The sequence below is a fragment of the Pelobates fuscus genome, chromosome 7 (genome assembly GCF_036172605.1).
Source record: "Pelobates fuscus isolate aPelFus1 chromosome 7, aPelFus1.pri, whole genome shotgun sequence".
NCBI lineage: Eukaryota > Metazoa > Chordata > Amphibia > Anura > Pelobatidae > Pelobates > Pelobates fuscus.
In genome coordinates this window covers 97,255,053-97,282,747 of record NC_086323.1, presented here as the reverse complement: position 1 = coordinate 97,282,747, position 27,695 = coordinate 97,255,053, and the positions used below count along the sequence as shown (strand labels likewise).

General features: G+C 36.7%; 1 protein-coding gene across 4 annotated transcripts; it reads right to left on the bottom strand.

Moving 5' to 3' along the window:
* On the bottom strand, positions 1-26,460 carry GATA2 (GATA binding protein 2). Of its 4 annotated transcripts, none has more exons than XM_063426243.1 (6): positions 26,386-26,460; positions 13,425-13,778; positions 10,324-10,881; positions 7,720-7,898; positions 4,932-5,057; positions 1-4,189 (listed from the first exon to the last, which is right to left on the bottom strand). In XM_063426243.1, the coding sequence occupies exons 2-6, from the start codon at positions 13,654-13,656 to the stop codon at positions 3,890-3,892; spliced, it is 1,395 nt and encodes a 464-aa protein (XP_063282313.1). In that variant the 5' UTR covers positions 13,657-13,778; positions 26,386-26,460; the 3' UTR covers positions 1-3,889. The 4 variants fall into 4 exon arrangements, with proteins under 4 accessions (XP_063282313.1, XP_063282314.1, XP_063282312.1 ...); XM_063426244.1 differs by lacking the exon at positions 26,386-26,460 and adding an exon at positions 23,070-23,084; XM_063426242.1 differs by lacking the exon at positions 26,386-26,460 and adding an exon at positions 14,482-14,632.
* Between the last annotated feature and the right edge of the window lie 1,235 nt (positions 26,461-27,695).

Genomic DNA, 27,695 nt, shown 5'->3' with positions numbered 1-27,695 from the left:
TTTCCACAAAAAAAGTTATTTTATTTTTTTAGCATTATTCACCTTCATGGAATAAGAGGATAGCATACACTTTTTACAGACAATATATAAACATGGTGTACAGGATTGACAATAACTTAAGGACACAAATCAAAATAAACAAGTCGGAAAAAAATACTGTAGAATTCTATGCAGATACTGATACAAAATAATTTAATTTTGGACTGCAGAGGTTAACCCCACAGGCTGGCAAGATATTGCACTTTAATTTCTCTTGTATCAGTAACCTGTCCCATAGCCCACCCCTATAGAAAAAAAAAGGTACAAAACCAATTTACAACTTGTACCATGAAAGTTTAACCCCAATGCATCCAGAGCACAAGCTCATTTAATTGCAAGCTTCTCTGGTTTCAAAGTGGTTAAACGTAATTTGGACCACTTCCCCCACACCTGGCACAATTCATCTTTCCATCACAAATAAAAAATTCCAAGTTTCACATATCTTTAAAAAAAAAGAAAAAAAAGAAAGAATATTAACCCATGATGACATAGACAATCCTGCCATGCAGCCTTTATTTATTTTTTTAAGGGTTAATTAAAACTGTCTGGCTCTTCCTGGTGTTTTTTTTTTATATATATATATATATATATTTATATATTTTTTATTATCAAATAACTGCATTATATATATGTCAGAACAGAAATGTACATTACAGATGTGTCTTTATTTTTATAGCACTTTATTTGCCACAAAATACACGTAAAATCGGTTAATCCGTAATATTCTCTCACCCAGAAATTATTTTTCTTCTTCGTTAAAAGTAATTATATACATTATGATATATTGAACTTGTTCATAAAAGATGCTTTGGGACAAAATGATAGATTACATTTCACACTGGAAAGAACATTCTGTGTCTGCCTATGTTTTCTTTTTCTTTTTCTTTGTTTGTTTTTGTATGTTTGTTTTTAATAAATGGTTGATGGATATCTATGCAATGGCTTTAAACTATTCCTCTTCCACATTCCATTACGATACCAGTTTGTTCTGCTTCCACTAAATTTGTTTTTACCAACTTGTATACAAGTTAATTTAGGCCTGTCACGGTTCAGTTATTTTTTGTGTATTATTTTATTATTTATATAGCGCCATCAGATTCTGTAGCGCTGTACAATGGGCTGTGGATGGCCAAGAAGAGACTTTTTATTCAAAATGAACTTCTTGCTGGCACATGACGGACTTGAAGATGTTCATTTGAAGAAGACATGTCTGCTGTGCCCCCAAAACCAAACTGAAGTTACAGTAGGTGCACTTGAACCCTAGACAAAATTGGACAGACATTTAAGATCTTTGATGGTTAGACACTTCTAGGCATCCACCGTTGATTTTACCTGTTTTTTATTATATATTTATATAGTGCGAACAAATTCTGCATGACTGTTTAAATTAAATGTACAAAGAACTCTACTTGATGGATGACCAAACTACTAAAGTAGACATCAAGAGTCCAAGCTTTAGACTCGAGAGATTTGTGCGAATATGCAGGAAACAATACTTTAATATGCATGTTTATCAACCTCTTCCTTAATATTAAATAGTAATTTAAGAGTAGAAAAATTAAATTACTACAATTTTGTTAGTAGCCTTGAAGACCAGTCAAAACCTGAAGGCATGCCCTTCTGTCCGCTCAAATTCCTATGTAACCTTTTATTAAACAAAAGAGCCAATATCGTATTTATGTGATTACACTACAGTAAAATACTACTGCAATAAAAATATAAAATGTCCCCCTTTTGTAATTTCATGCAATCATATTCTGTATAATTTAAATATTGCATGTTGTGTGGGTACTCAGTGTCCTTTTGCACTGCGGTTTTATATTACAGGACTTTTGCTTAAACGTAGCCTCCAAAAAGATACGGAGCAGGATATATTTATTCATAATTCTCATGAACATGCAGATTAAAATGATAAGATTACACATTCTGCAAATGTTCGGGTCGGGAGCTGTTACCCATATAAAAAAATGCTTTTTAAAAAGAGAATTGTTTTATTCATTTTTTATTCTTCAAATTTTTCTTAAAAGGGGAACATTCATCACGTTCTTTTGTTAAACATAAATGAATGTAACTGAACACATAAATACTAGATAGCATGTCTTAAGCCAAATAAAAGGTGCATTGCAAATAAAGAAAAAAATAATTTCTAATATGAGTCCCTGCGTGCAAACTGCTAAGCTTCTAAACGCCAACGCATTCAGCCTAGAAGTGCTACAGCAGAAAAGAATTGTTTAGCCGCTGCGTCAATGTTATGTTTGAAGTTTCAATTGCTTTAATTTTGAATTAATATTGAGTGACGCTAAGTAACTTAAAATATTTCATTTTGTGCCACATTCTCCCAATTCAGTTTGGATACAGATCAAATAAATCTGGGCACTTCTGATGTCATACAGGACTAATTCTGATGTTAAAATGTTAAATGTCTATGGTGGATTTTTGGAGTTAGCAGAGAACAGCAGAGTAATGTGAAACCAGGAATTAAAAGATTGCCATGCAAAACATTGTGTGACGCTAATCAAATTTTTCACAAGTAAATATTAAACAGACATGTATAACCATACATATGACAACTACAACAAAAATAAAAATGCAAACAGACATATAAGACAAAAAAAAAAAATCAATGGGCGCTCTTCTTTAGCCCAAAAGAGTCAACCTCTGATTTAAGGGAACAAACCTACAGAAAAACAAATACTCTGCCTAAAACGTGAGTATCTCCCATATTTTTTTCAAAAACATTCCATGCAATTATATACCGTATACATATTAAAAAGTGCATGTTTCATTTTCAGTAGGGGGACACAATATTCGGTGCCACTTCCTGTTGTAACTTAGCAAACGTCTGTGCTAAGAACGTGAAGAAGCGCAGTTGAAAACTGTACCCCCCTGATTTTTTGTGAACCTCAGCATATGCAGATTAAAATCAATCATGCACTTAGCCAAGTGTCGGAACATTTTTGAAATATATAGAAACGCTTTTCACATAAGAGGAACTTATTTTTTTAACTACAAAAGAATAGAAAAAAAATCGATTTAAGATTTTTTTTCCCTCATTTCTTGTTCATTTTGAGAAAAATCTGGCGTGTGCGTATAATGTCAGGGAACATGGCCAAATAACCGTTATAAAAACAAAACAGCCGAAACCTTGGCCCAGGTGCAGTCACTTAAAAAGAACCGCATTAAATAATTTTCAATGTTTGCTTTCATGGTTGATTATTCCAAAAAACTCTTCACCATTAGCCCTGCAGCAGCAGAGGGGTTAAACACAGGTCAGTGATAAGGTGGTCTTGTCCAGGAAGGTGGAAATTCTGAAGCCAAAAAAAAAAACAAAAAACGTACAATAGATGGAACTGTGGCAAGGCTGGAGATGGACTGAAAATAAAATCTGGAGCGAAAAATAAATAGTTTTTTTTTCCTTTTAAAATTAAACCTTCAATTTTTTTTTGTTTTTTGTTTTTTTATACAAAGTTGCTCTTCTGGAACAAGTCTGCATTACAAATCCAGCATTGTCTACCTCTGGTCCTTTTCAACTCACAAGAGAATATAATTTACAATATTCACAGTAATAATTAAAAAAAAAAAAGTAAAAAAAAAAAAAAAATCTCTTGCATCCACTTTTTTCCTTCACCACATTTCAGTCAGCAAGTGGCAATTAAATTATTCCTTTTTTTAGTCCAGGGGGAGCAAAGTGCTTATCTTGTCCCACCAAGAAAAATGTCATGTTTAATTCCAATGCTATGGTGTAGCGGAATCAAGGTGCAAAGGAGTCGCCTATGGTCTCAAAGGATTCTGGGTACCAACCCAAGCAACACCATCTTGCTCTACCAGTGTCTCTTAAGCAGTTTTTTTTTTAACCCATTGCAGTCACCATGCTGGATGGATGTGGGTGCCCAAACGAGAGGCTGGAAGAAGGGTGAATGGGTGTTGGTGTCTGCAATATATGACCCGAATGGCTGAAATGACTTAAATGACCCATAGGCGCCATGTGACTTGCCAGTGCAGCAGCACTGAAAGGAGACGATTTCTCCTGCATACACTTGGAAAGTTCCTCAAAACACTCCGAGCCTTTTTTGTTTTTCTTGGACTTGTTTGACATTTTCCTATTTCTGGTCTGAATTCCTTCCTTTTTCATGGTGAGAGGCCTGTTCACCTGTAACAAAATACAAGAACATCATCCCCCATGCTAATTTAAACCATGTACATTGACACGCTATCAGCTTGGCCTCACAGAGAAGGCGCGGCAGGTCAGAACTATTTGTGGCCGACATAAGCGACATTAGATATATTTAATAATAATAATACTATTCAAAATGGTTGTTGTTTTTTTTATTTAAACTTTTGTATAATCACCCGTAATGGAACAATGATTTCTTATATGGCCAACAATTTCCCAATGCAAAAAGGGTGCTTAACAAAACAGAACCATATTTGAGACCTACCAAAAACAAAATGCAAAAAAAAACCAAATAAATCTGATTTGAGTTTAACCTATTCAATGCCTAGGAAAAGGTGTTGTGCCATATTATACAGCAATGTAAGGGATAGCTGTGCAGTGGTGTAGTGGCCTAGTCTTTGCACTCAACAAGGACATGCAAGGTCATTTCACAAAGCATTTGAAGCCAAGCTGTTGTATGGGAAACGCATTGAATGCAGCATCGCTATGCTAGAGCAATGAATGCTTGATGGGATCCCTATGGGAAAAGCCATCACAAATGAATACAAGTGGGCGTCTTGCAAGCCACACCAATAGTACAGAGATGGACAAATAAAAGCTAAGCAGCTGTTGCAGTTTAACTGCAATTCTCATTATCCTTCTTTCCAATTATAGTCCATCTTGCAACTACCCTTCCATGCAGTGTACCCCGCCACATGACAGAGCAAGAGTGACTTACGTTGTGCAGTTTATAGTAGAGTCCGCATGCATTGCACACTGGGTCCCCATTTGCGTTGCGCCTCCATAATGTTGTAGTTGTGGTCTGACAATTTGCACAACAAGTTCCTGCCCTGCGAGCCGCTGACTGAGGAAATAAAAAAAAAAAATATGGGTGAATATTAGTGGTCAGCCCCATGAGCAAATAAATCATAAACACACTAAAAAAAATTAGCTAAATAAATTAAAGTACATTAAACATTAATTACATTTCTAACTGACACTTTGATCAAACTTCAATATTTAGGAGATAAAGCCCTTAGTGGTTTATGAAAACCTATGTAGGTCAAGGCAAACTTCTAGACCTGAAGGAGTGCAAGTATCATCAAATGGTTTATTTTAGGGCAATAAATATGAATTTTAAATTCCTCTAGCATTTGCGTGGTCAGACAGAAACTTGCATTTTATTTTATTTATTTATTTGTTAGCTACTAAAGTGGATAAAGTATAGAAGGTATAAAGTTTAGGTATTAAATACGGTTGAATTTCATTTATCCAACTGTTAATTTGAGAGCAATGATCAACTTGAAGTTGAGGATTATATGATATTAATATTATTGACACCAATCATATTTTTTTTTTACAAGCACGTATTTAATATGCGCTTTTTATATAAACTGATATAAAACAAAGTGTTGTAATAAACTGGATTGGATTTAGTGGGCTAATATAAAAAATAATGACAAGATGATGCAACATTTATGTATTTACATATAGATACCCATATATATCCACACACAACATGTATTTCCGAATATGTAATGATTTGGTAATTCAAATGAGAATTAGCAAGTGTTATGCCAAAATAGCAGAATTCTCCAGTTTTCATTTTAGCTGTTTTGACCTAAAAAGTTTCAAGAACTCTATTTATGGTTTACTCACTAAACAGTGGATTTTTGGGGGGAAATTTTTTTTTTTTAAATTAATTTTCTAATTTTTCAGAGCACTTAAATTCACTGTTTAGTGACTAAATAAATGTAGTTAATTAAGTTTGCATCTGTTTTGTTTTCAATCTGTCCTCAATATGATCTCTATAAATATGTCAATTCTTTGAATGTATTATTTAAAATTGCTCCAACTCTAAGTGTTAAAGTCCTGTTACATACCCTTTATTTAGGCTCTAAAAAAAAAACAAAAACAAAAAAAAAACAACCCAGACCATTTGGAATTTAAGTGTTCCAGTTTTGATCGTTAATTAAGCATAAAAAAAACATTCTTGAATTTGTCTGAAGGGAACATACAATGACTCACAGGAATCCCCTGCCAATAACTAAACCCCATTTCTCTAATAACAATGTGGGAACTTGTATATCCATGTGATGCAAAGGGTTAATAAATCAGTATTTTTTTTTTTCCTATCCCCTTTCTCTTCAGACTTTCCAAGAAAACACAGCATGTTTAAAAAAAAATCTATTTATTTTTCTTACCCTTCTAGAGAATTATTTGCACTGCATTTGGACATTTCAAAACAGTCCAGAGAGCTGCATGCCTCGCCTAGGGTAAACTCTGGAGTTTTTAATGTACGGAAACAGAGATACAAAGTTTCCTTATCAGCACAATACAGATATCCGGATAGGAAGCGGGGACCATGAGCTCAGATGGGGCCATTTACAACAAAGAGAGAGAAAAAAAGGCCCTAAATACAAATTCTAGGTGACTCCATGGAAAATTAATAGCTTATAAAAAATGCTAAAGATTGTCTGAGTGGGAAAGGGGAAAATGATTGCAGCAAGCAGACTACACAAGGAGAATGTCTCAATGCCCTGTTCAGAAAGGCACACACACACACAAACACACACACACAGGGCAGGGTGTTCCCCTGATTTATGAGGCTGATAAGGAGGTGCAGGGCTGACCAGGCACATAGATCTGGGTGAGACAGTCTGTACTCTGTATTGTTCTGAGCTGCCCTCTTAAAAGCCACATTAAAAAAAAATTAAATAAAAAAAAAAAATATTCGGGATTCTCAAACTTTTATACCCATTTCAGTTTTCATTTAATTGTGTGTGCTTAATTACACGTGGATTATTCTATGCCATTATCCATGCATTTAGTCTGTTTATACTAGGGCATTATTTTTATATATATATTTATTTTATTTTTTTTTAATTTTTTTAATTTTTTTTTAAATGCAAAAATGAGCGTTGAATATGTGAAGTTTATTTTTTCCTTGTGTTTTTTTTTTTGGGGGGGGGGGGGGGAGTGTGGATTCAGGGGAGGGTGTAGTTTAGTAGTTTATTTTCCTCTTCTTTGCTCCAGGGCAGTAAACAGATTTGGAAATTTTGGAAAGGAATTACCCTGTGGGGCTATCTGCCCCTTCCATGGCACCAGGTTTTGGTCCAGCAAGGAGACTTTCCTGTCCAGGTTGCAGACTAGGTAAACGTAAAGCAAGATTATCTCTCTAACTGGCAGTGAACTGGTTAATCCCTTATTTTTTAAATACCATATGGCGAGAAAAAAAAATATCTAATATCTGAGCCTTAGCAAAAAAAAAAAAAAAAAACACAACAAAAAGACGATTAGGAATTATTTTATGTGTAAAAAGACTAAGAAAACTAAATTTAAAGAAATTCTTTAATAACTTGAAAGTTGCTATTGTAGATGCCAGAGGGATTTTACATAGTTCTTACACCATGCCTAAAATATTACACAGATACATCAGTTTAATAATTATTACATGGAAGGTACAACAGTAACACATATATTAAATCCCCAACAGCCCAATAGCCACGGATGCTATAGACACCTACCAGTCGCCGTTTGGGTTTAATTAGTGGTCTGTTCTGACCATTCATTTTGTGATAGAGTCCACAGGCGTTACACAGATAGTGACCTGTTCCATCTCTTCTCCATAAGGGGGTCGCAGTAGCTCCACAGTTAACACATTCTCTCCCTTCTAAATGGAAACACGAAGAAACCGGATTTCTTTCTTTAAAAACAAATTCACAATATTTTTGCAACGTCCTTCAGACACAACACAACAGATATGATGGCATTCCCAGCCCCCCTCCCCCCCCCCCCCCCCACCACCACCACCACCCAAACACCCTCAGTCCATTACACAGTAAGCTAAGTGTACACAATGCATAGCAGAGAGTCTCTCAAACATAAATAGTGGGAATAAGAAAAGAAAGAATATAAAAATTACAAAAAAACAAGCAAACATTCATTAGTTCTCCCGCATGACAAAAACAATTACTGTAAAAAGATCCGGTTTTGAACTGCTTAATATTTTGTTTTGTTTTTTGTTTTTTTTTTCTTTGCATTTTGTGTTTAAAATAGCCTAATACTGCGATTTTCATTCCTCTGGGTTTAGATCATAAGGAATTCAGAAGAAATATTTAGTCTCTTGTAAGAAGGGATTTGAAAGCTAACACTGATGTGTTTCTGTAAGGGTTAAATAGAGCTCTTTTTCACAGGGTAAAAGTCCATTTGCGTTGTGATCAGGTAACTGAGAAGGGACACTGTGGGCTGTGTGATAAGGAACAACTTTCTTTAAAAAGGACAACTTTCTTAAAAGCCCCATTTAAAATAATCCTACATTTAAGTGAAATCAAGTACTGTTCATCCCATTTTTTATTAGGAGGTAAGAAGACAGGCTAAACCAGGGTTGTTTTTATGGGTATGTATTTTGTTTTGGGTGTGTGTATCTTTGTACAGTGGAATTTGGTCACAATATCTCCTAATTATACTCTAATTCTAATAGAGAATAGCTGTATATTTGAAGAACTTCTTTAATAAATTAGATTTAAACATATGTACCAATTAGGAGTTTTAATTTAAGAGCAGAAGTTTGTATTAGATAACATAACATTTTTACAAGTGAATTTAACTGAAGTGGGTGCCAAGGGTCTATTGCTAAATAGTTTAGATACAAGTTTTTTTTAGGAAAAAATAAAACCTTGAGTTATTTTTTCTTTTTAAATGTTTTTGTTTCTTCCCATCCCCTCCCCCACCCCTTATCAAATATCTCCCAGTACTTTTTAAATAAACCCTCAGTAAATAAAATTGGGATTCATTCTAATTTTTGTAATTTTTAAATATTATGACTAGTTTAAAACGCAATATATTATAGTGTGTGGACACAACCACACACACAGTTAGGAAAGATATTCACTTTAAATGTACTTAGATATTATATATGAACCAGACTCGTGTCCTATCATATCGATAGATAGACAGACATGTTTGTACTTTGCATCTTAATTCTTTAAAAGTGATCCCCTTTAGACTCCCCCACTTACAATATAGGAATTGTAAAGTACATGCTAAGATAACATCCACTTTTGAAATCTGGGCTTCCTGCCCAAAAGGTACAATATATTAGTTCAGTGTCATATTTAATCTATTACCTTGCCCCTGCAGCTACTCTAACCCACCCAGCCAGGTACTGCATTTTGGGATGTGATGTCATGCTCTGTAATATATCCCATTTAGCCTGCAGTGTTTCAAAGCCCACCTACTAATATACCTGCATATTGCTGAAATCTCCCTGAGTCAGCCTTCTGCTGATGCAATGTATAGGACAGCTTTGCATTGAATGTGTACTTCTGTTATAAGCCCCCCCCCCCCCCTATTAAATGAGCTTGATATGAATCCATATTATCTAGAATGATCCTTTTAATTGACCTACAGGTCATCAGATGTCATGTGACATAAACATACAAACATAATCATAATGATTGATAGATCAGGTCTATAATATAGAAGCTCAGAGAGAAAGGAAAATTGGAAAATTTAGTTTTTACATTTAATTATAAAATTAATGTAGAAATATGTTTCAGAAGATATTGGTGTTCATTTTTTTTTAAAAAAGAAATTATAACTTAGTAATTTTGGTGGGATGTACTGATATCTCTCAATCATTGCTTTAAGATATTGACCCCTTGCACACGGTTACTATATAATCTATACACACATTTTATGGACACAGCAAATTATGTATCAGGTCCAACGGTGGTTTGATATGTGGTCACATAAATGGCTGGTGACTATGATCATGGGATTGTTTGCTGAATTATAAATTAAGGAGAAATGGAGGACCTTGCAAAAATAGCTAAACTGGGGAGATTATTAAACTTTTTTTTCCAACTGAACTTGTGTGGCTTAAACTTTATAATTCACAAACAAAAATCATCTAAAGAAGGTGGCTCTCCTTTGGCACTACACATGGTGAGATCCACAGCTGCAGGACAAATGACCATCATGGTCTAACAGGGGTACTGGGCAATTCATTGGGGCAGATGTAGAGCACTTGTGATCTCTAAGAACCTAGAAGTTAATGTACAGGTAATGGCAGGTGTATTTAAATGAGGATGGGCATGAGACATGTATTAGGCAATGGGGGTTCTCACCTGAGCAGGACCTGCTTTTGCTCCTCTGTTTTGGGGTGAAGCTTGAAGCTGGTCCTCCAAGGAGGCTACCAGGGTGGAAGAGGCCGCTGCTGTAGTCATGGGCAGAGGGCACATAGGAGGGGTACGTTGGGATGGGGTGATGGGTGGAGGTTTGGCCCCCCATGTGTCCCAGGCTGCTCCTCAGGGGACTGCCCCCCTCCATTTTCATGCCCTCTGACAGGGCCACCTGGTACTTGATGCTGTCCTTGTCCTCAGCCCTGGAGGAGGCCGGGGAGGCTGCACTGCCAGGGTCCGGGGACACATCTTTGGGGGGAGTGGGGGGAAAGCCGAACAGGTGGGGGCTGGAGTGGGAGGAAGACGGACCCCCCGAGGAGCCACCGCCCGGGTACAGGGAGCCGCCGGCCGCGGGGTGCAGGGGGGTCTTGGCGAAGGGGCTGACAGTCCATGGGTTGTGGTGGTGGGCGGCAGACAGGGCAGACTTCCCCCCCTCCAGCCAGGGCAGCCCGGGACTGTGCAGGAGGTGCGGCCGGCACATCTGACTACCGGCTGTCAGGCGAGCTAGAGGAAAACAAGAGGCAATCATTAAACTGCAAAACATTGGGGGGTAATAGTGAATACAAAGTTATAATAGTGGAGTAAACTGCACTATAACATACATTACACAATGTGTTATAATACTGGATACAATGTTATAACAGCACTGTTTGTAATAATATAATATAACTGTATGCGATAATATAATAAAATATTATCAGATAGACAGAAAGACAGACTGAATATTATTTGATACAATGGTTTTCTGTATCACTAATAACATAGCAGCAATAGAAAATTAACTTTATTATTATACTGAATAAGATATTTTATTATCACTGCCCTGGAGGGTAGAAGGATATATATATATCGCACATGGTGAAATTAGGACTACGCTAAATACAATGTTATATCGCAGACTAAGTCTATCTAGCTCACATTTTAACTGATACATCTTTGTATCATCAATGGATAGAATTCTACAGAGATTTACACTGGATATGACAATATAACATTGGTGAAGGGATACTATACAGTATATAAGCATAATTACACTTGACATGTTATTATATTATATTAAATAACCGGTTATCATAACACACTATATGTACAGGAAATGTAAATATTACATTCGGACACAGGAACCAGTAAGTCCAGTGTATTTATACCTTCACATAGTTATATATGGATATATCCAGAGATTATCACTCTAGAAGGTTAATACTTTCGATGTATACAGTTTCACTATCTACATATAATTATATATCGCTAACATCCTCTTCTACACACCAGTAATTTCACAACAAGGAATTTTTAGTGTAGCACGCAATATATATATATATATATTACATCAATGTCTATACTGTTATATTGTATAATGTGATATGTAATATTTTCCATAAACTCCCACATAATTTCACTGAATTTATATATTTTTTTCCCTGACGTAATTATCTACCCTAATAAATCGATATGAACAACATTCTCATTATACAAAGAATTATGTTGGATTTAATAATATACGCTGAAATATGGAAAACATATTATATAGAAAATCAAATAACAGTTATTACATGATATAATATTATGACTGTAATAACTTCTGCCACTCTATGCACACTCTCTATATCTATTTGTAGATAAAGACAGTATTTTTAAACTGAAATATTATGTTTAAATATATATTTTCTAATCTATACATTCTTATCCTATAGAGAACGAGTTTACCCCTGCATAGTTGAAGAATATATAGTCGATCCGCCCTGATATAGATCATAGATCTCGCAAATTTAGGATTGAGAGAGATTTATTCATAAGGCATACCGATTGTATAAGATCAATTACTCTCAACAAAGTTTGGATCACTGTTAAAATATCTGGGGTCCTGACTGCTAGTATCTATTAGGCATTGCTATAGGATTAATTAATTTATTTATTTAGATATGGGGAGTATGTTGATACAGGTATAACATTTCAGATCTTTGTATTATAATATATTGCGGTATGATAACCTAACTAAATATACTCTGTGCAATAAACACAACAAACAGTAAATAAAGACAAGAGTCCAAATTAGAAACTAAGAACTCTCAAGTGGACAGATTTTCCTAAACTGACAGCAGGAGCCAGGTCTATTGTTACATGTTTAACGGAGTCAATAGGGTTATGATTCTGTCACTTAAAGTTCGGGCTAATTCAGAAATAACAAAATCCAATACACCCCACTCGCAAATAATTTCAAAGATGGGCAGAGGAATTACGCGTGATATCAGATAGTAAATATCAACCAAGCGTAAAACCTTCATTTTTTTTTTTTTTTTTTTTAGCGATGAAAGAGGAATTAGGAAGGTCAGTCGGTGACATGGAAGGAAGTATAGAGAAATACCAAAATTAGGAAATAGAAACCTAAAACTCAGCAAGGATCAGCCAGAAACCTAGGGAAGGGGGCGATCAGACAGAGGAAGGGGGTGGGGGGGGGGGGGAGAAAGGCATCTATGATACAGGACTCAAGATAAGAAAAGGGGAGACCCCGTGATTAAAGGAGCCCCAGGAGAGGGGGCACTGCCATGAACATGCCAGACAGTCATTTCCTATTACTATTATGCCGCCCTTCCCTTGTAATATTTACATCTATTTCAGGGGTTCCCCTTTGCACTTTCTTATTTTGGGGGTGGTGGAACTTACAAGTCTTTTCACTTTCTGCCTGACAATTTAGCATTATTACTTTGATGAGGATGTATTGTAATAATATGTTGGAAAGCATTTAAAGTGGACTGGTCTAAGTGGACTAGTCAGTTGGGGTCCTGTGGCAGGAGGCTTTAGTAAAAACACATCCTTGGTGTGAAGGAGTGAAGGGGGGCCCTTGCCATCCAGCACCTAAAGGGTTAAAGCTCCTGTGACTGTATTAGGCTTGGGACCACAGTGTAATTGCCCCAGAAAGTGTTACACAGACTGGATCCAATGACATAATTATATTGCAGTGTATGGCTACCATCTAAACATGCATACATAGTATTGATGATATTTATTCTATTTAATAAAAGGTGGTAGGTGAAGGGAGGTCTTACCGTGAGCTTGGCTGTAGGAAACCCTGGCCCTGGCATGGGCAGAGTTTGTGTAGTAAGGGTTCCCTTGAGAGTCCAGATGGTTGAAGAATACATCCACTTCATCAGGAGGCAGGAGCTGGGCTGGCTCCATGTAATTGTGTGCCAGTCCTGGGTGGTGAGAGTCTGGGTGCTGTCCATTGAGTACAGCATGGTGTGCCATCCAGCGAGGCTGGTCTGTAGCCACTTCCATCATCAGAACGTGACTGGTGCCAACCTGGGCCAACTAGAATCCGCCTCCTTGGGCGCTTTGGTTCTGCCTTGTGGAAGGTAACGAAGTCCCTTTAAATCCGGAGTCTGTGTGGGTGACAGCAGCACCTGGAAGCGAGGACAAGTTACAATCTTTGTTATTGTTGCTATAACTACCCGACCTACACTGTTCTCCTCGCAGTGCCCCTCTCAGAACAAGACATCAATGGCAAAATGTAAACACAACACAACATCTACATAACAGTAACACGTTAACAATCCTAGTAGGAGTAAACACAACACAACATCTACATAATAGTAACACGTTAATAATCCTATTAGGAGTCCCAAATAGCCAGCTCAGACCCTCTCCTTGCCCCCTCTGATCAGCCTTTTCTCTGGAGCCTTCCATCTGACTGGACGCAGAGAACGATTGGAGTGTTCCATGGATACTTTGTAATAGCAAAGAGTTACTGAAATCAGCCCTGATCGCCCTGACTCAAAGAAACTCCAAGATTCCAATGTGTCATTTAGATTAAAAAATGCCCAGTTCCTTTTGATCAGATGTAATGGGAGCTAGTAACAAGCTGATCTAATGCTGAACTCAGACAGGGACAGGAGGGGGTGATACAGTGTAGCAGTTGTCAGATAGTGGGGTACTTACAGGACATCTAGTTACAGGCAGGGTTTGATCAAACTGGGAGATTAAAATAAAATGTGTCCTGTGCAGAGTGAGTGAGATTGGGGAGTCAGGGTAGAGGTGCTGGATGAGGAGGGGGGAGTAGAAAATAACCATGGGGTTCCATTGTAATGCAATTAGTGGGGTACTTACAGGACATCCAGGGATAGGCAGGCTCGGACAAGCCCTGAGGTGAAGTGGAGTCCTCCTGCAGAGTGAGTGAGAGCAGACAGGGGGCAGGAGGCTGTTACTCAGAAGGGAGTCTCAGAGCAAGGAGCATCCCATAGCAGCCCTGGCGCCAGCTGGCCTCACTTCACTAAACATGGGCTAGAGAGACGCGCACAGCTAATAACACCGGGACAGCCAATCACAGGCCGCCGCCAGCCAGCCCCGCTCTGCCATTGGTCACTCCCCTGAAAATTCACATTCTCTTAATTCAGACCAAGCAGCTCAAATGCCTGGGGAGGAGAGGGGGGGTCATTAGCAAACCCTGCTAATGGGATACATTTTCATATATAAATATGCATTTACATATATCATGCAAATAATAACTCCATGCTTGCTACATACAAACATGGACAAGTAACAATGACCAAGTGATGTTACTTCTTTTTTTTTTTAGGTATTTTTTTTTTAATCTGTCATTATTGTTCTGTATTTACTATAAAATGGAAAGCAAAAATTATTTTATAATATGTAATTTGATTTAAAACATGATTATTATATAAAAAAAAAAAAATCATGGGTGTTAGAATGCTTCTTACAATCCCTGCTAATTTTACAAACTGAAACTAAATATTACTCAATTTTTGGATAGCTCTGTAGGGAATTTAAGGCCAATTTTATGTGCTCTGCTCTGTGATTACACCCTCTCCTAAACTATGATAAGTTTGCCAGGAAAGATGAATGCTCACTATTTAATAATAACTGTGACTTGTACATTAGTAGGGTGTGAGGCAGATTATAATCCTTCTGTAGCACATAACATCTTAAAAGTGAAATGTTTGTGTTTCTTTGAAAAAGGGCTATATTTTATCTTATATGTACAGTGTGCCTGATAATCAGAGGGAATATGCAAAGTTATTAGAAAACAAACAAACTCTATTTTCGCCATTCAACGTCCTTTTAATTTACTGGTATTTAATAAAATTTCCTTGATGGTTTTAAAATAGTAAATTTATCATTATTGTTGATAATAATAATAATAATAATAAATGTAGTACACAGCAATGAGGGAGTATTCAGTATTAAATGCAAACTGATCTAATCAGTTTCAGAGTTTGAAACTCTGCAAGATTAGAATTCTTACACGTCATCAAATTCTTTTCAATTGGAAAGTTAATGTTGCAATCTTTATTGGGGGGTGCGGATAGGGGGGAGTTTAATATCCATTTGCGAAATCCTAGGATTTGTAGACTTTTAGAGAATAATTAAGAGGCGTAAAATATTATGTAAAACTGATCAAATTTAGAAAAATAAATCCTAGAGAGTTGCAAATAAATCCTTATCACGGAGTCCTGCAACTTGAAACAGACTACTAACAGTAATTAAGATAAACATTGTTACTTAACCTATTCATTCCCAACCCTTTAGTTAGCCATTTCTGTCCATTAAAGGTGAAATTGTTTATTATTGCCCATCGTTTATATAATCTGGCGAAGATCAGAAAGGTGTGTGTGGGGGGGTCATTTGGAACCATAGGGGGGGGGGGTTCTGGTCACTGGACAGGACTGGGCTGTTTATTTAATGCGTTTGTTTGTGTTTGTTTGTTTTTCTATTGTTTTTCTTATTTTTAACATAAGTTGATTCTGTCTGGGGGGGATTTAAAGGGCTGAAAGTTAGTAATTAGGTAACAGAAAGCCGGCGTTTGATGCTGTCTATCTCGTTTGCTCTCCAGCCATCTAGACGCCGGGACTCTGACGTCACTCTCAGCTCCCAAATTCACAGGGAAACTAACCCTCTGCCCCCCCTCTCTCTCTGTCTCTCTCTCTCACCCCCTCTCTCTTTCAGACCCCCCTCTCTCTCTTTCACCTCCTCACTCTTTTAGACCCTCTCTCTCTTACATCCGTCTCTCTTTGCCCCCCTCTCTCTTTCAGACCCTTTCTCTCTCATCTCTTTCAGAGCCCCTCTCTCTATTTAACCCATTCTCTCTCTCTCTCAGCTCCCCTTCTCTCTTTCAGTCCCTCTATTTCTCTCTCGCTGTCTCTTCCAGTCTCTCTGTCTCTCAGCCCACCCCCTCTCTTTGAATCCCACTCATTCAGCCTCTATTTCTCTCTCGTTTCTTTGAAAAATCTTCATCACTCTGTGGCTAAATCAGGAAATAGATCCAGTGCCCTTAGAACCCTTGAACGTAATACAGCATCGATAGAGCAATAAAACTAAAAGAGGGCTCAGTTTGGAGAGTAATAGAAAGAGCTATGAAATGATATACTAAGTATACAATTCTATACAATACTATAGTGATCCTATAAGGAAGATTTCATGTATCCAGACACAATTGGCACCTCTGGATCATAAGTAAGATGGCACTGCTGACGTCATTTCAGAGGGGTGGGGCTGTATCAATTTTGGTTAAATCTGCTATAAATACAAAGCTATCTCGTTGGCAAAGTCACAGATGAGAAAGAGTTAAACGAACCTGCAGACTTGCCTTGGTATCACCACCAGCATCACCAGAACCAGGCAATCAGTTACAGTAATCTATTAACCCATTCAGTGCTGGTGTGCCCAGATCACAAACTGTCTCAGAGAGTTTCAATCCTTTCTTAACCCCTTAATGACAATATGCTCTCCAGGGATGTTGGGCCGTAGTATGGTGTATTATTATTATTATCATTATTTTTATTATTAGCATTTATATAGCGCCAACAAATTCCGTAGCGCCTTACAATATTACATATTAACTTGCTTTCATGAAGGGGTTAACATGTATGCACATGAAATGACTATGAGCCTAGCAGGAACTGGTTAAATTAGAAGTAGCATAATATACACGCGTTAACAGCACAGAGCTCAAGCATCATGCTGGAGGAAATGTAAGTGCAGACAAAAGGTTTCAGTACAGGAAAGGGTTAACAGTACAAAGGGCAGCCTCATACAGGAGGAAATATGAGTACAGACAAGAGAATCCGGTGCAGGAAGGGTTAACAGGCCAGCCTCTGCTGGAGGAAATGTAAGTGCAGACAGAGGATCAGTGTTGGGGAGAGGGAGCTGCGGACAGGGCTCTGTCTGTCCTGGGGTAAGGAGCAACTGAACCTAACTTTATTTTCTTTATAAATATATGTCAGGTTTTATAGTGTTCTCCTGGTCTGATTGTTGAGTTTTTACTCAGGGAGGCAAGGGCCAGCAAACACACTATGGAACAGACAAATAGATCATGGGATCTGCGTAGTTCAGAGCTCAGAGAGTATGGAATAATGGACTAAATCAGCATGCAATAAGTGGGAATCCCTGTAATATGGGGGATCATTATAATATGGGTGATCCCTGTAATATGGGGGATCATTATAATATAGGGGATCCCTGAAATATGGGGAGATCATTATAATATGTGTGATCCCTGCAATATGGGGGAGACCATTATTATAGGTAGGGATTCCTGTAATATGGGAGAGATCCTTATAATATAGGGGGTCATTATAACATGGGGGATCTTTGTACTATGGGGGAGATCATTATAATATGGGGGACGATCATTATAAAATGGGGGATCATTATATTATGGAGGGTCTCTGTAATATGGGGAGATCATTAAATAATGGGGGGTATCTCTGTAATATGGAAGAGGTCATTATAATATGGGGATCCCTGTAATATGGGGGAGATCATTATAATATGGGGGATCCCTGTAATGTGGGGGAGAGAATTATAATATGGGGGATCCCTGTAACACGGTGGAGATCATTATAATGTGGTGGTTTTCCTTAAAACGGGGAAACTGAAGATTTTGTGGAGATCCCAGCAATAAGGAGGGAGGAGATTACTGAATTGGATGATGACCACTGTATTATGAGAAGGGGATCATTAAATGTTAATGAATTTGTAAATGATGGAGACCAAGGCACCACGAGGGGATGGATACAATATGGAGGGGTCTCTGAAAAATGGAGGGGGCTGTGAAATGGGGGATCCCTGAAATGTGAAGGCTATCACTTCTGCAATATGGAAACTATATGAAATAAAAGGATCTTAGTGGCAGTTATATGGATGGGAAGAAACTGTATGAGATGATCTGACCCTTCTTCAGTGACATTAAATGCTGTATTCTTATTTTTAAAATGGGAAGGGCAGCGAGATCTCTGCTGAGAGAGAACAACATTAAAGAAATCTGGTAAGTAACAATATCCTTGGTTCAATAGCCACGCTTATCGTATTGGGGGGAGACAGGGGGCTGTCCCTCGCAGTGGGTGTAGCTAGCTATGTGTCCCAGGCTGGAGGGGACAAGTAACAGGATAGAGACAGCCAGGAGGAGAGGTCACAAGGCTTCTCTCACAATAGGAAAAGGTGCTGCCCCTAATATAGAGCCTAGTATAGCATACCGGATATGTGTGCTCTGCTCTCTACAGAGTTCTATCTGAACGAGCTACGGATACACAGTAGAACAAACAGTTCTGGGGCAACGTTCTACACATGGAGTTTTCAGCAGGAACGTTCCACTTGTTTCCATGGTTACTGCAAGACTTTTAGAACTTTGCCCCAGAATTGTCCTATATACATTTTATCAATGCGTCCATTAGCTTAACAGTACCCATTCCCTGTTTCGCAATTATAATACGCAAAATCTCTAGAAACATTTTTGAGATATAGTTATATCCATGCCAAGTAATGGTAAAACCATCTTTTAATTGCACATAAATGGCGATTAAATATGTTTTCTCATATAAAATATAGATGGTCGAAATTATGCAAAATTTAACCCAATATTGAAAGTTTTCACATGTTCTTTCCTGTATCGATTTCCAAGTCTACAGTAAGGTATTAAATCCCAAAATGGAATGTATTTTACTGAGACTCTACATTACTGTCTGGCCAGCTCCCAATCATCTTAATGTAGCGACCTCTTTCATATACAGAACATGGTTTGAGAGCCGATGAAAAATTAAGTGAGATTTTATTGCAGCGATGTTTAGTGACCCCCTTTCTGACTGTGGGGGAGGTTGTCCCCCCATATTTTCACTGCATAGATTCTCACTACAACAAACACCATGCTGGCTAATTATTGCCTGGCTTAGGGTAATAGGTGTTAGAATCCCTTCTCAGCAGGACTGACATTGGGTAATGACACAGGACAACTACATATGTCACTCCTGGGGAACTAAATCTTCTCAGGGATTTCATTAAGGGAACTTTTTAATGAACAAATTATAGCGATTCGTAGATTATTGCTTAGTTCTATTTTTGTGTTTTATACAATAAACTGTTTTCGTTATTTCATAATGTTATAGTCTTTGTTGCTTTTATTTTTTATTTTGTTTGTGTCAGTAAATATTTAAAATCGGAAAACGATTCAAGCATCCAGAAAATAGATGGATGGATTCACTCTCTGTATATCGTGTCTGTTTCAAAATAAGTATTCTGATATTCTTCATAAAATGCCTCTATAAGAATGCAGAATTGAAGTAAACCGCTAGTTATGTTACTAAACTGGGGAAAGCTGATTACATACATTTATCAAAACGTTGTTACTAAAGTATAAACATAGATTGATCACCTTGTCCTAAACTAGTCACAAAATCCACTGTTATTTATAATCGGAAATCGGAACGTGTTGCACAGACTGATATAAGGACCCAAGGGTTGTTCTAAATTAAATATACAATTTTGTTCAGTCTATCAGGAAGCTTGAGGACTCCGTAACGTGCCCTACATTTGTATCAGTAAAATTAGTTCCCCTCATTATATCTTCTTACCTTTAACATTTTTTTAAAGCAGTTATTTTGTGATTTTAGTTTTTTATATATATATATATATATATATATATATATATATATATATATATATATATATATATATATATATATATATACATATACATATATCATGTTTCTAAACGTGCATGTCTAAAGCTTTGCGGTTTAACTAAATATTTGTACCAATTTAATGCCCCTTAAACCACTTTCAAAGCCAGACAGCTGAGCTATAAGTGGTGTTTGGTAAAACTGTTTAGATTGAAGTTAAAACCGTTTTATTTCGAAGATTCTGTTCCAGGCCTGTTAACTGGAAACATTCCATTTATTCACCCAGAAATCCGATTTTTCTGTATTAATTATCCTTCATGTCCATGGGGTTATTTAACATTACCATTGCCAGTTGGAGACCCTGTATTGTGCCTTCACCTGGCATATTATAAGCAGCAGAAACACGAGCAACAGATTTAATTAATTCACTCAACGGGACATGAAATATCTCGCACACGACCTTCTGCAAGAGCTTAGAGAGTCTCAGGAGCTGCATACTGAATCCACACGGCTGGTTTAACAACGATTCTACCCATTAGCAGGACTTTCCTCTGGAGAGGGCAGCACACACAGTGCCCTGTAGGCACATAGACCACAAACAAAGCATTCTGCTGCACACACAAACTGTATCACCTGTGTGTAAACAAGGAGCAGAACTATACAGAACTGTATACAAACAGTGCATTAAACCAATAAATGCACATTATATAAACTGTGTATTAAATGGCATCTAAAAACACACACACACACACACAAACGCACACACACACACACACACACACACATATTTTTTACAAACTGTGTATGAAATATAGATTGTATCATTGTATTGACTGATCAAACAATATCAGCACATTCTATGGACTGTGTATCAGAGGTATCAAACATTTATATTATCAGCTGTGCATACACAGGGTATGTTACGATGTTTAGACTTTGTATATAATAAACAGGACATCTCACAATAAATACAAATTGTGTCAACTGTATATGGACGGGCAAGTCACAATATTTTCACATTGTTTCAATTGTATGTAAACAGAGCTTTTCACAATAAATACATATTGTGTCAACTGTATATCAGGGTATGTCCCGATATATAAACATTGTATCATTCAACAAGGCATGTCATAAAAGGCATGCATCAATGGTGTATTAACAGGGACTGTCACGACATTGTAGTAATTGTTTATAAACAGAGCATCTCACAAAAGATACACTGTTTATTAACAGGGCATATCTCGATATAGCCATTATAAAAACTGTATCGATTTATGCAAAAGGGAGTCATGCAATATATACACTTTATATCAAATGTGTAGGAATCAATAAACAGTGGATCTTACAATATATATATATATATATATATATATATATATATATATTTATTACATGTGTGTGTGTGTGTGTGTGTGTGTTTGTGTACGCATTAAATGAGCTGTGTGAACAAGGGATTTGATAACATATACATATTATATAAACTGTGTACATATCCATAAACAAACGGGATCTCCCATTATACACATTATATCTACTGTGTATCATAGAATAAATAAACAGAGAATCCCACTGTGTATACATATTATATCAACTGTGTATCACACACTAAACATGGAAATGATGCATAGTGTAAGAATTAGGGCAAATCCAGTATGAATAAATATAGAGTGTACCAAGCATTATTATACACGTATCGACGGTATATGAATTGTACTGATAGGTGAATAACTACACCATCAGACTATCTTGCAATTTTCTATAAAATAACTGCATCAAATGTCCATATATACTGGTTATTATTATTTGTTAATATATCCTAATTTGGATTTTTTTGTGTGTACAAATCTCGTCAGCTGGTGCTATAGAGAATATTTGAAGACTGCTTTAGGTTAAACTGTTTCTTCTGATACATTTACATCGATGCCCTTTGACAAAACGAAACAAGATATAATTTATCAACAATGGTCACAAAAGGCTCCAGAGGATGAGATATATACTGTACACTGGGAAAAATCACACTGAATAGTTCATTGTAACAGGTACCCACCATTAATTTGGAATAAATATTTCTCGTAAAGAAGAGGCGAATATTATGCCACTTTCAACAGACAATACAAAGAAAAATACCACAAGCTACATCACAGCCGTAATAAAATCCAGATCTTTACAGACCAGAAAGTAAAGTCACTTTCTCTTATATTCCAATAATCATCTTTAAAAACAAAAACAAAAAACAGCGTGACTTAAAATACTTGAAATATTGGTAAATAGAATACAATTTCTGCTATGATATATCTATATTTATACTTATGCTTTTATCCGCTAGATAGAATTAAATCTGATGCAATCTATATTCTTGCTGTGTTGAATCCCTGAGAAATAATATCAATACTGTACTTTTGACGCAGTCGCTGTGTAATTGCGTCAGTTTGCGCAGAGCTCTGCACTGCAGCAGCAATCTCTGAGAATGTTTTCTTTTATTTCAGCACATGCAGAATTGTATTTAAAACGTTCACTCATCCTGAGAAAGCCCCTTGGGTAACATAAGGCTTTCCTCTCTCTGCTTCTGTATCCTATGTGCCCCTAATTGGTTTACAGCAGTAATCACAGGTCTGGAGAAAGCCAAAAACATAGAATGATCTCCTAGAGGTGTCATTCTGGAAAAGACTGCATTGTCACAGCTACACAAACACAGCTTTGGCAGTCAAGGCCAAGTGGAAATGAGAAGTCATTTTTCCATATGTACAGTGTGATGGTGTTCAGAGGGTGCAAGGAAATACTTACTGGATTGGAGAACCCCCAAGGAGAGACAGAAGAATGGATGCTGGAGGAGGATGTGGGGGTATCAGCAGAGAATGCCCCTTAATTCCTGCAGAGAGAGAGGTACCTCGCAGTCAGCCTGCAGGAAGCTGGACTTAAAGCTGCTGAGCAGCACAGGTATAGAAATACAGGCACGTAGGGCTGGCGTCAGAGCTGGACCCACACTGGCTTCCGGGTCCCTCCTGCTACTACAACTACCATTACTATCAGCAGGTGCAATCACAAGCAGGATAGGGGGCACCCGCAACGTGTGCACCCCCAGGCGTGGACAGGCTTAAATGCACTCAATAAAGCATCATATTCTACATTGTGCATGCATTGCAGAAAACACATGTAATTAATTAAATAAATTATATATATATATACACACACAATTAAAGCAATGTAATAATTTTGATAGTATGTGAGAATTCAGATTCTAAATACACTTAAAACCCAGTAACTATCACTGACATTTCAACGCATAATCCTAGTTTCACATTAAGCCATCATCGCTGCACCTCTATTTGATGCAATGCTTGAAATATATATTGTACACTAGAAGTGCATGTTAATGGGTCTAAATGGAATGAAACTATTACTGTTCACTCTTAGCCACAGGGTCTGGGATGAAGGACATAAAGTAAAATGCTAATGGTATGGCAGGTGAATAGCACTGGGCTCTGCTTGCTATAGAGGATCTGTTTTCTGTGTGTGACAACTTGCAATTTGCCTGCAATTTGTCATTCACAATCATTTAACATTGCAAACACACTAACAGCACAAAGCCCTGTGTTTGCTACTGTATTTAAAATATACATTTCAATACCATACTATAATCACCCTATATCACATACAGACAGCCAGCGAAGAGGCTGGCTGAGGATCATTGGGAATATAGTTCACACAACTCTGCTGTGTCAAGAACTGTCAATATTGCCTCAAAGTCACCAGGAAACAACTTAAACACGAGAAGAAGAAGAATGTGGAACTTTTAAACGTAAAATCTAAACTAAGATAAAGACGTGTTGTGACACAATTAAATGTGAGTTTATTTATACAGACAGGCAGCAAATTATGGGATGTCCTATCGGGCATTTAAGAAACTCATTCTCAGTTGATGCAGTGTTTTAATATTAATCAAATCCAACCATTTATCTTATTTTATTTATTTTTACAAGAAGTATAAAAAAAATCCATGTTTATATATATATATATATATATATATAAAAACATATTTTTTAATTAAGAGGAATATATATATTCGTCTTACTTAAATCCAGTTTCTCATGCACGTGTTTGCATTTTTAAGTCGCCACGAGAATATAAGATCGTGGAGTTTCCTGCAGACAGATCTTAAGGCGTGTTTCTCTCCTACACACAACACACAAAAAGAGGAATTTATCATGCAAAGCTGGGCAAATCTTCTGCACGGGACCTGGGGCACAGATCCCTCCCTACCAGGCAGGTGCTAGGCACAGTTCATTTACATCACTTTTCCTTGTCTTGTCTGCAAAGCCCACTTAATTCTAAAAATCTGGAATATGTCAGATACACTAAAATCCTTTAGGGCTGAACACTGGAGAATTGTTAAGTAAATAAATAATTAGAATACAATTTGCATTGTCGAAATGGACTCAGTCCTTTTTTTTTTTTAATTAATACCATACAATATATTCCCATCTCACTTATGCAGAGAAACATTTTGAGAAATCTCACAGCAAGGCTATGCGTAAACACAGACAAAACAGTATACACGACATAAAATAAGAATTTTTATTATTGAATTTAATTTACAATTCTTTTATTTATTATATTTATAAAAAAATAATAGTGACATTATTATTAATAGTGACATTTAATTGTCTTCTATGAACTGTTTTTATTCCCTACAAATACGATTTTTCTAAAATGTACAGTTCTTCTAATTTTTGCTGTATTGCATCTTATATTTTATGATATTATCTTGATCAAAAAACATATTACCATTGTTATATTCGCATCAATGGACTGTCATTAATATCGCTTGTTTTTCTTACATATTTATTAAAGTTATATCAGATTATCTCAAAATCATTGCAGGGATCCTTTAAGTTCATTTGATGTCTTTTGTTATTTTCCTTTTAAAATCATGATGACATTTTTGTTTTATGTTTTATTTGTTTTATGTTTGTTTTTATAACAGCATACCGTGTAACTCTATCAATTGTATGTAAATATAAAAGTCTATCAGAAATGTTTTTCCTACCAATAAATATTACAATCTATGAATGGGAAAACAAATAATTATTGTGTTATATTAAATTAAATTACAAAAGAAAAAATACACGAAAAAAAAAAAGAAAAAAAAAAAGAAGTGAAAAAAAAGAGACGTAATTTCCTATCGGATTAATCGTTATATGTACAATTTTTTTGTGTTTAACATATGATTTAATAAATAATTATACTTTTTTTTTTTTTAAAGGTAAAACGTATTGTTTATAAAGTATAACTTCTTGTTAATTTATATTATATTTCCAATAAATAATTCGTATTTACAATATACTATTGTCTTACTTAGAATTGATACTGAATTAGGTTGAATGAGAGGTTTAATTTTATAATTATTTGCAATCACATAACATTTTTACACCAACTGAAATCTAACAAAAAACAAAACAAAAAAAAGGATTACACGTTCATATACACGACTCAAATACCTATTTCATAATGTATACATGAAAATGATTTGACACTCGTTCAGGCATCTCAAACAATGTGTCAGGGATCTAATGTCTGTTCCTGTCACCTTCAATTTGAAAGGTACAATATATCCCAGTCCCAGTGGAAAGGCAACTCTGTAACCAAAGCCTCAATGGGAGTCTACAGCCTTCTCCTTAAATACCAGTGTTACAAAGCACGCTTCCATCACATCATATAGCTGAATGCACATCCCCTTGGTACACAGTCAACCTCTAACAAGCAATTTAGAAATTGGGTTCCATCTTATATTTAACAAGGTTAGCAAATACACCTTAATAGGAAAAATAGACTCATTGCTCATCATCATTGCCTGAAGTACAAATGGGGCTATTTAAACCAGTGTCCCTATTTTATTCATCTTCATTTTACATTTACCTAGATTGGGTCTGATGTTTATATTCTGCTGGTAGAATTGAGCAAAGCAAGGAATGAATGAATGGCAGCTGCCATCAGCTGTATAAACGCTGGAATAATACCTAGAGATGAAAAGCTACTTCCAGGGAAAGGATGTACAAAGGCTATATTGCACAGGTGTTCATGGCTAATTGTTGTATCTTACCTTATAATGGTGTTCCTGATTCGTCCTTAATTGTCTAAAATCACCCCCTTTTTCTCTCTCCTTGAAGTGAGGTGTCACCCTCAGCACTCTCCCCTGGCCCTCCAGCAGGCAGGGGTGCAGAGCAGAGAGGGCAGAGTGTGCCCACACAGAGGGTATGCCAGGCTGTCTCTGTAATCTGGCAGCAATGTGCAGTGTGTGTGCCTGAGACTCCTGCATTCAGGGCTGGCACCGGGAAGCCTGTGTGTATTTATGTACATAATAATAACTCGCTCGGCCCCTCACCCTCATTTGTATGGTTACAATGGCCATACAAGATCATCTTATTGTCTGCCCATTGCCCCTTTTGTTACTGCTTGCTGTCATAGTCTACGCGACTTGACTTTGATATTTTGGGTGGAAAGAGTCTATAGCAGCCAGGAGAGCAAGGGAAGGAGGGTCTGGAGGGGTACCAGCCAAGCGCAGGCGCAGCTCAATGTATCCACTACACCTGTTATGCACACCTGTCTGTCTGTCTTTCTGTCTGTCTGTCATAAAGAGCTGGGGTTATGTATACTTTATAATCCCGGGGCCAAGTTCTACAAGTGGAGCAGTTACCATGGAAACCCATTGAATCTCCCTGCTGATTGATACATTATTAGACCATTGCGTCATTATTGTTCTTTTACCTATATAATAAAACACACACACACACACACACTGTTGTAACAATGATAACTACACGTTTATTTGCTCAATGATAAATGTATTTAATTTGAGTGCCTGCTTTAAGGAACATTTGCTTTTCCATTGAAAGAAAATTGATGAATACAACAGCAAATAAAATCAAGTCAATGAAAAGCCAGCTATCAGCAGAGACATTGTTGGACATAAAGAAATCTCCAAATGTTTAAGTCCTATTAAGGAAGTCAGCCATAACTAATGTATGAGTAAATGGTGCAGAGGGGGCTTTCATAAGGTGAAACAGAAAGGGAAGAGAGTTTAAAAGGCAGAAAGGAACTTGTGTGTTTTACAGGTTAAACTGAGCTCAAAGATCCTAACAAGGTTTGTAGCATGTGTTCGATAGTCATGCAAATATGGGTTCAGTACTTGAAAACACTATTATTAATATATGAGATTTACACAATTAAAAATGCCAAAATGCTATCTTTTTCTCCTCTCACAAGCATCATTTAAATAAAAAAAAAAAACCTGTTCTGCAAAAGGAAAAAGAAAAATCAATTCAAAACCCAGGCTAGAAGAGAGAGAGCAAAAAAAAAAAAAAAAAAAGTTTAATAGGAAAAAAAATTACCATAATAATGGGGGTGAAAATG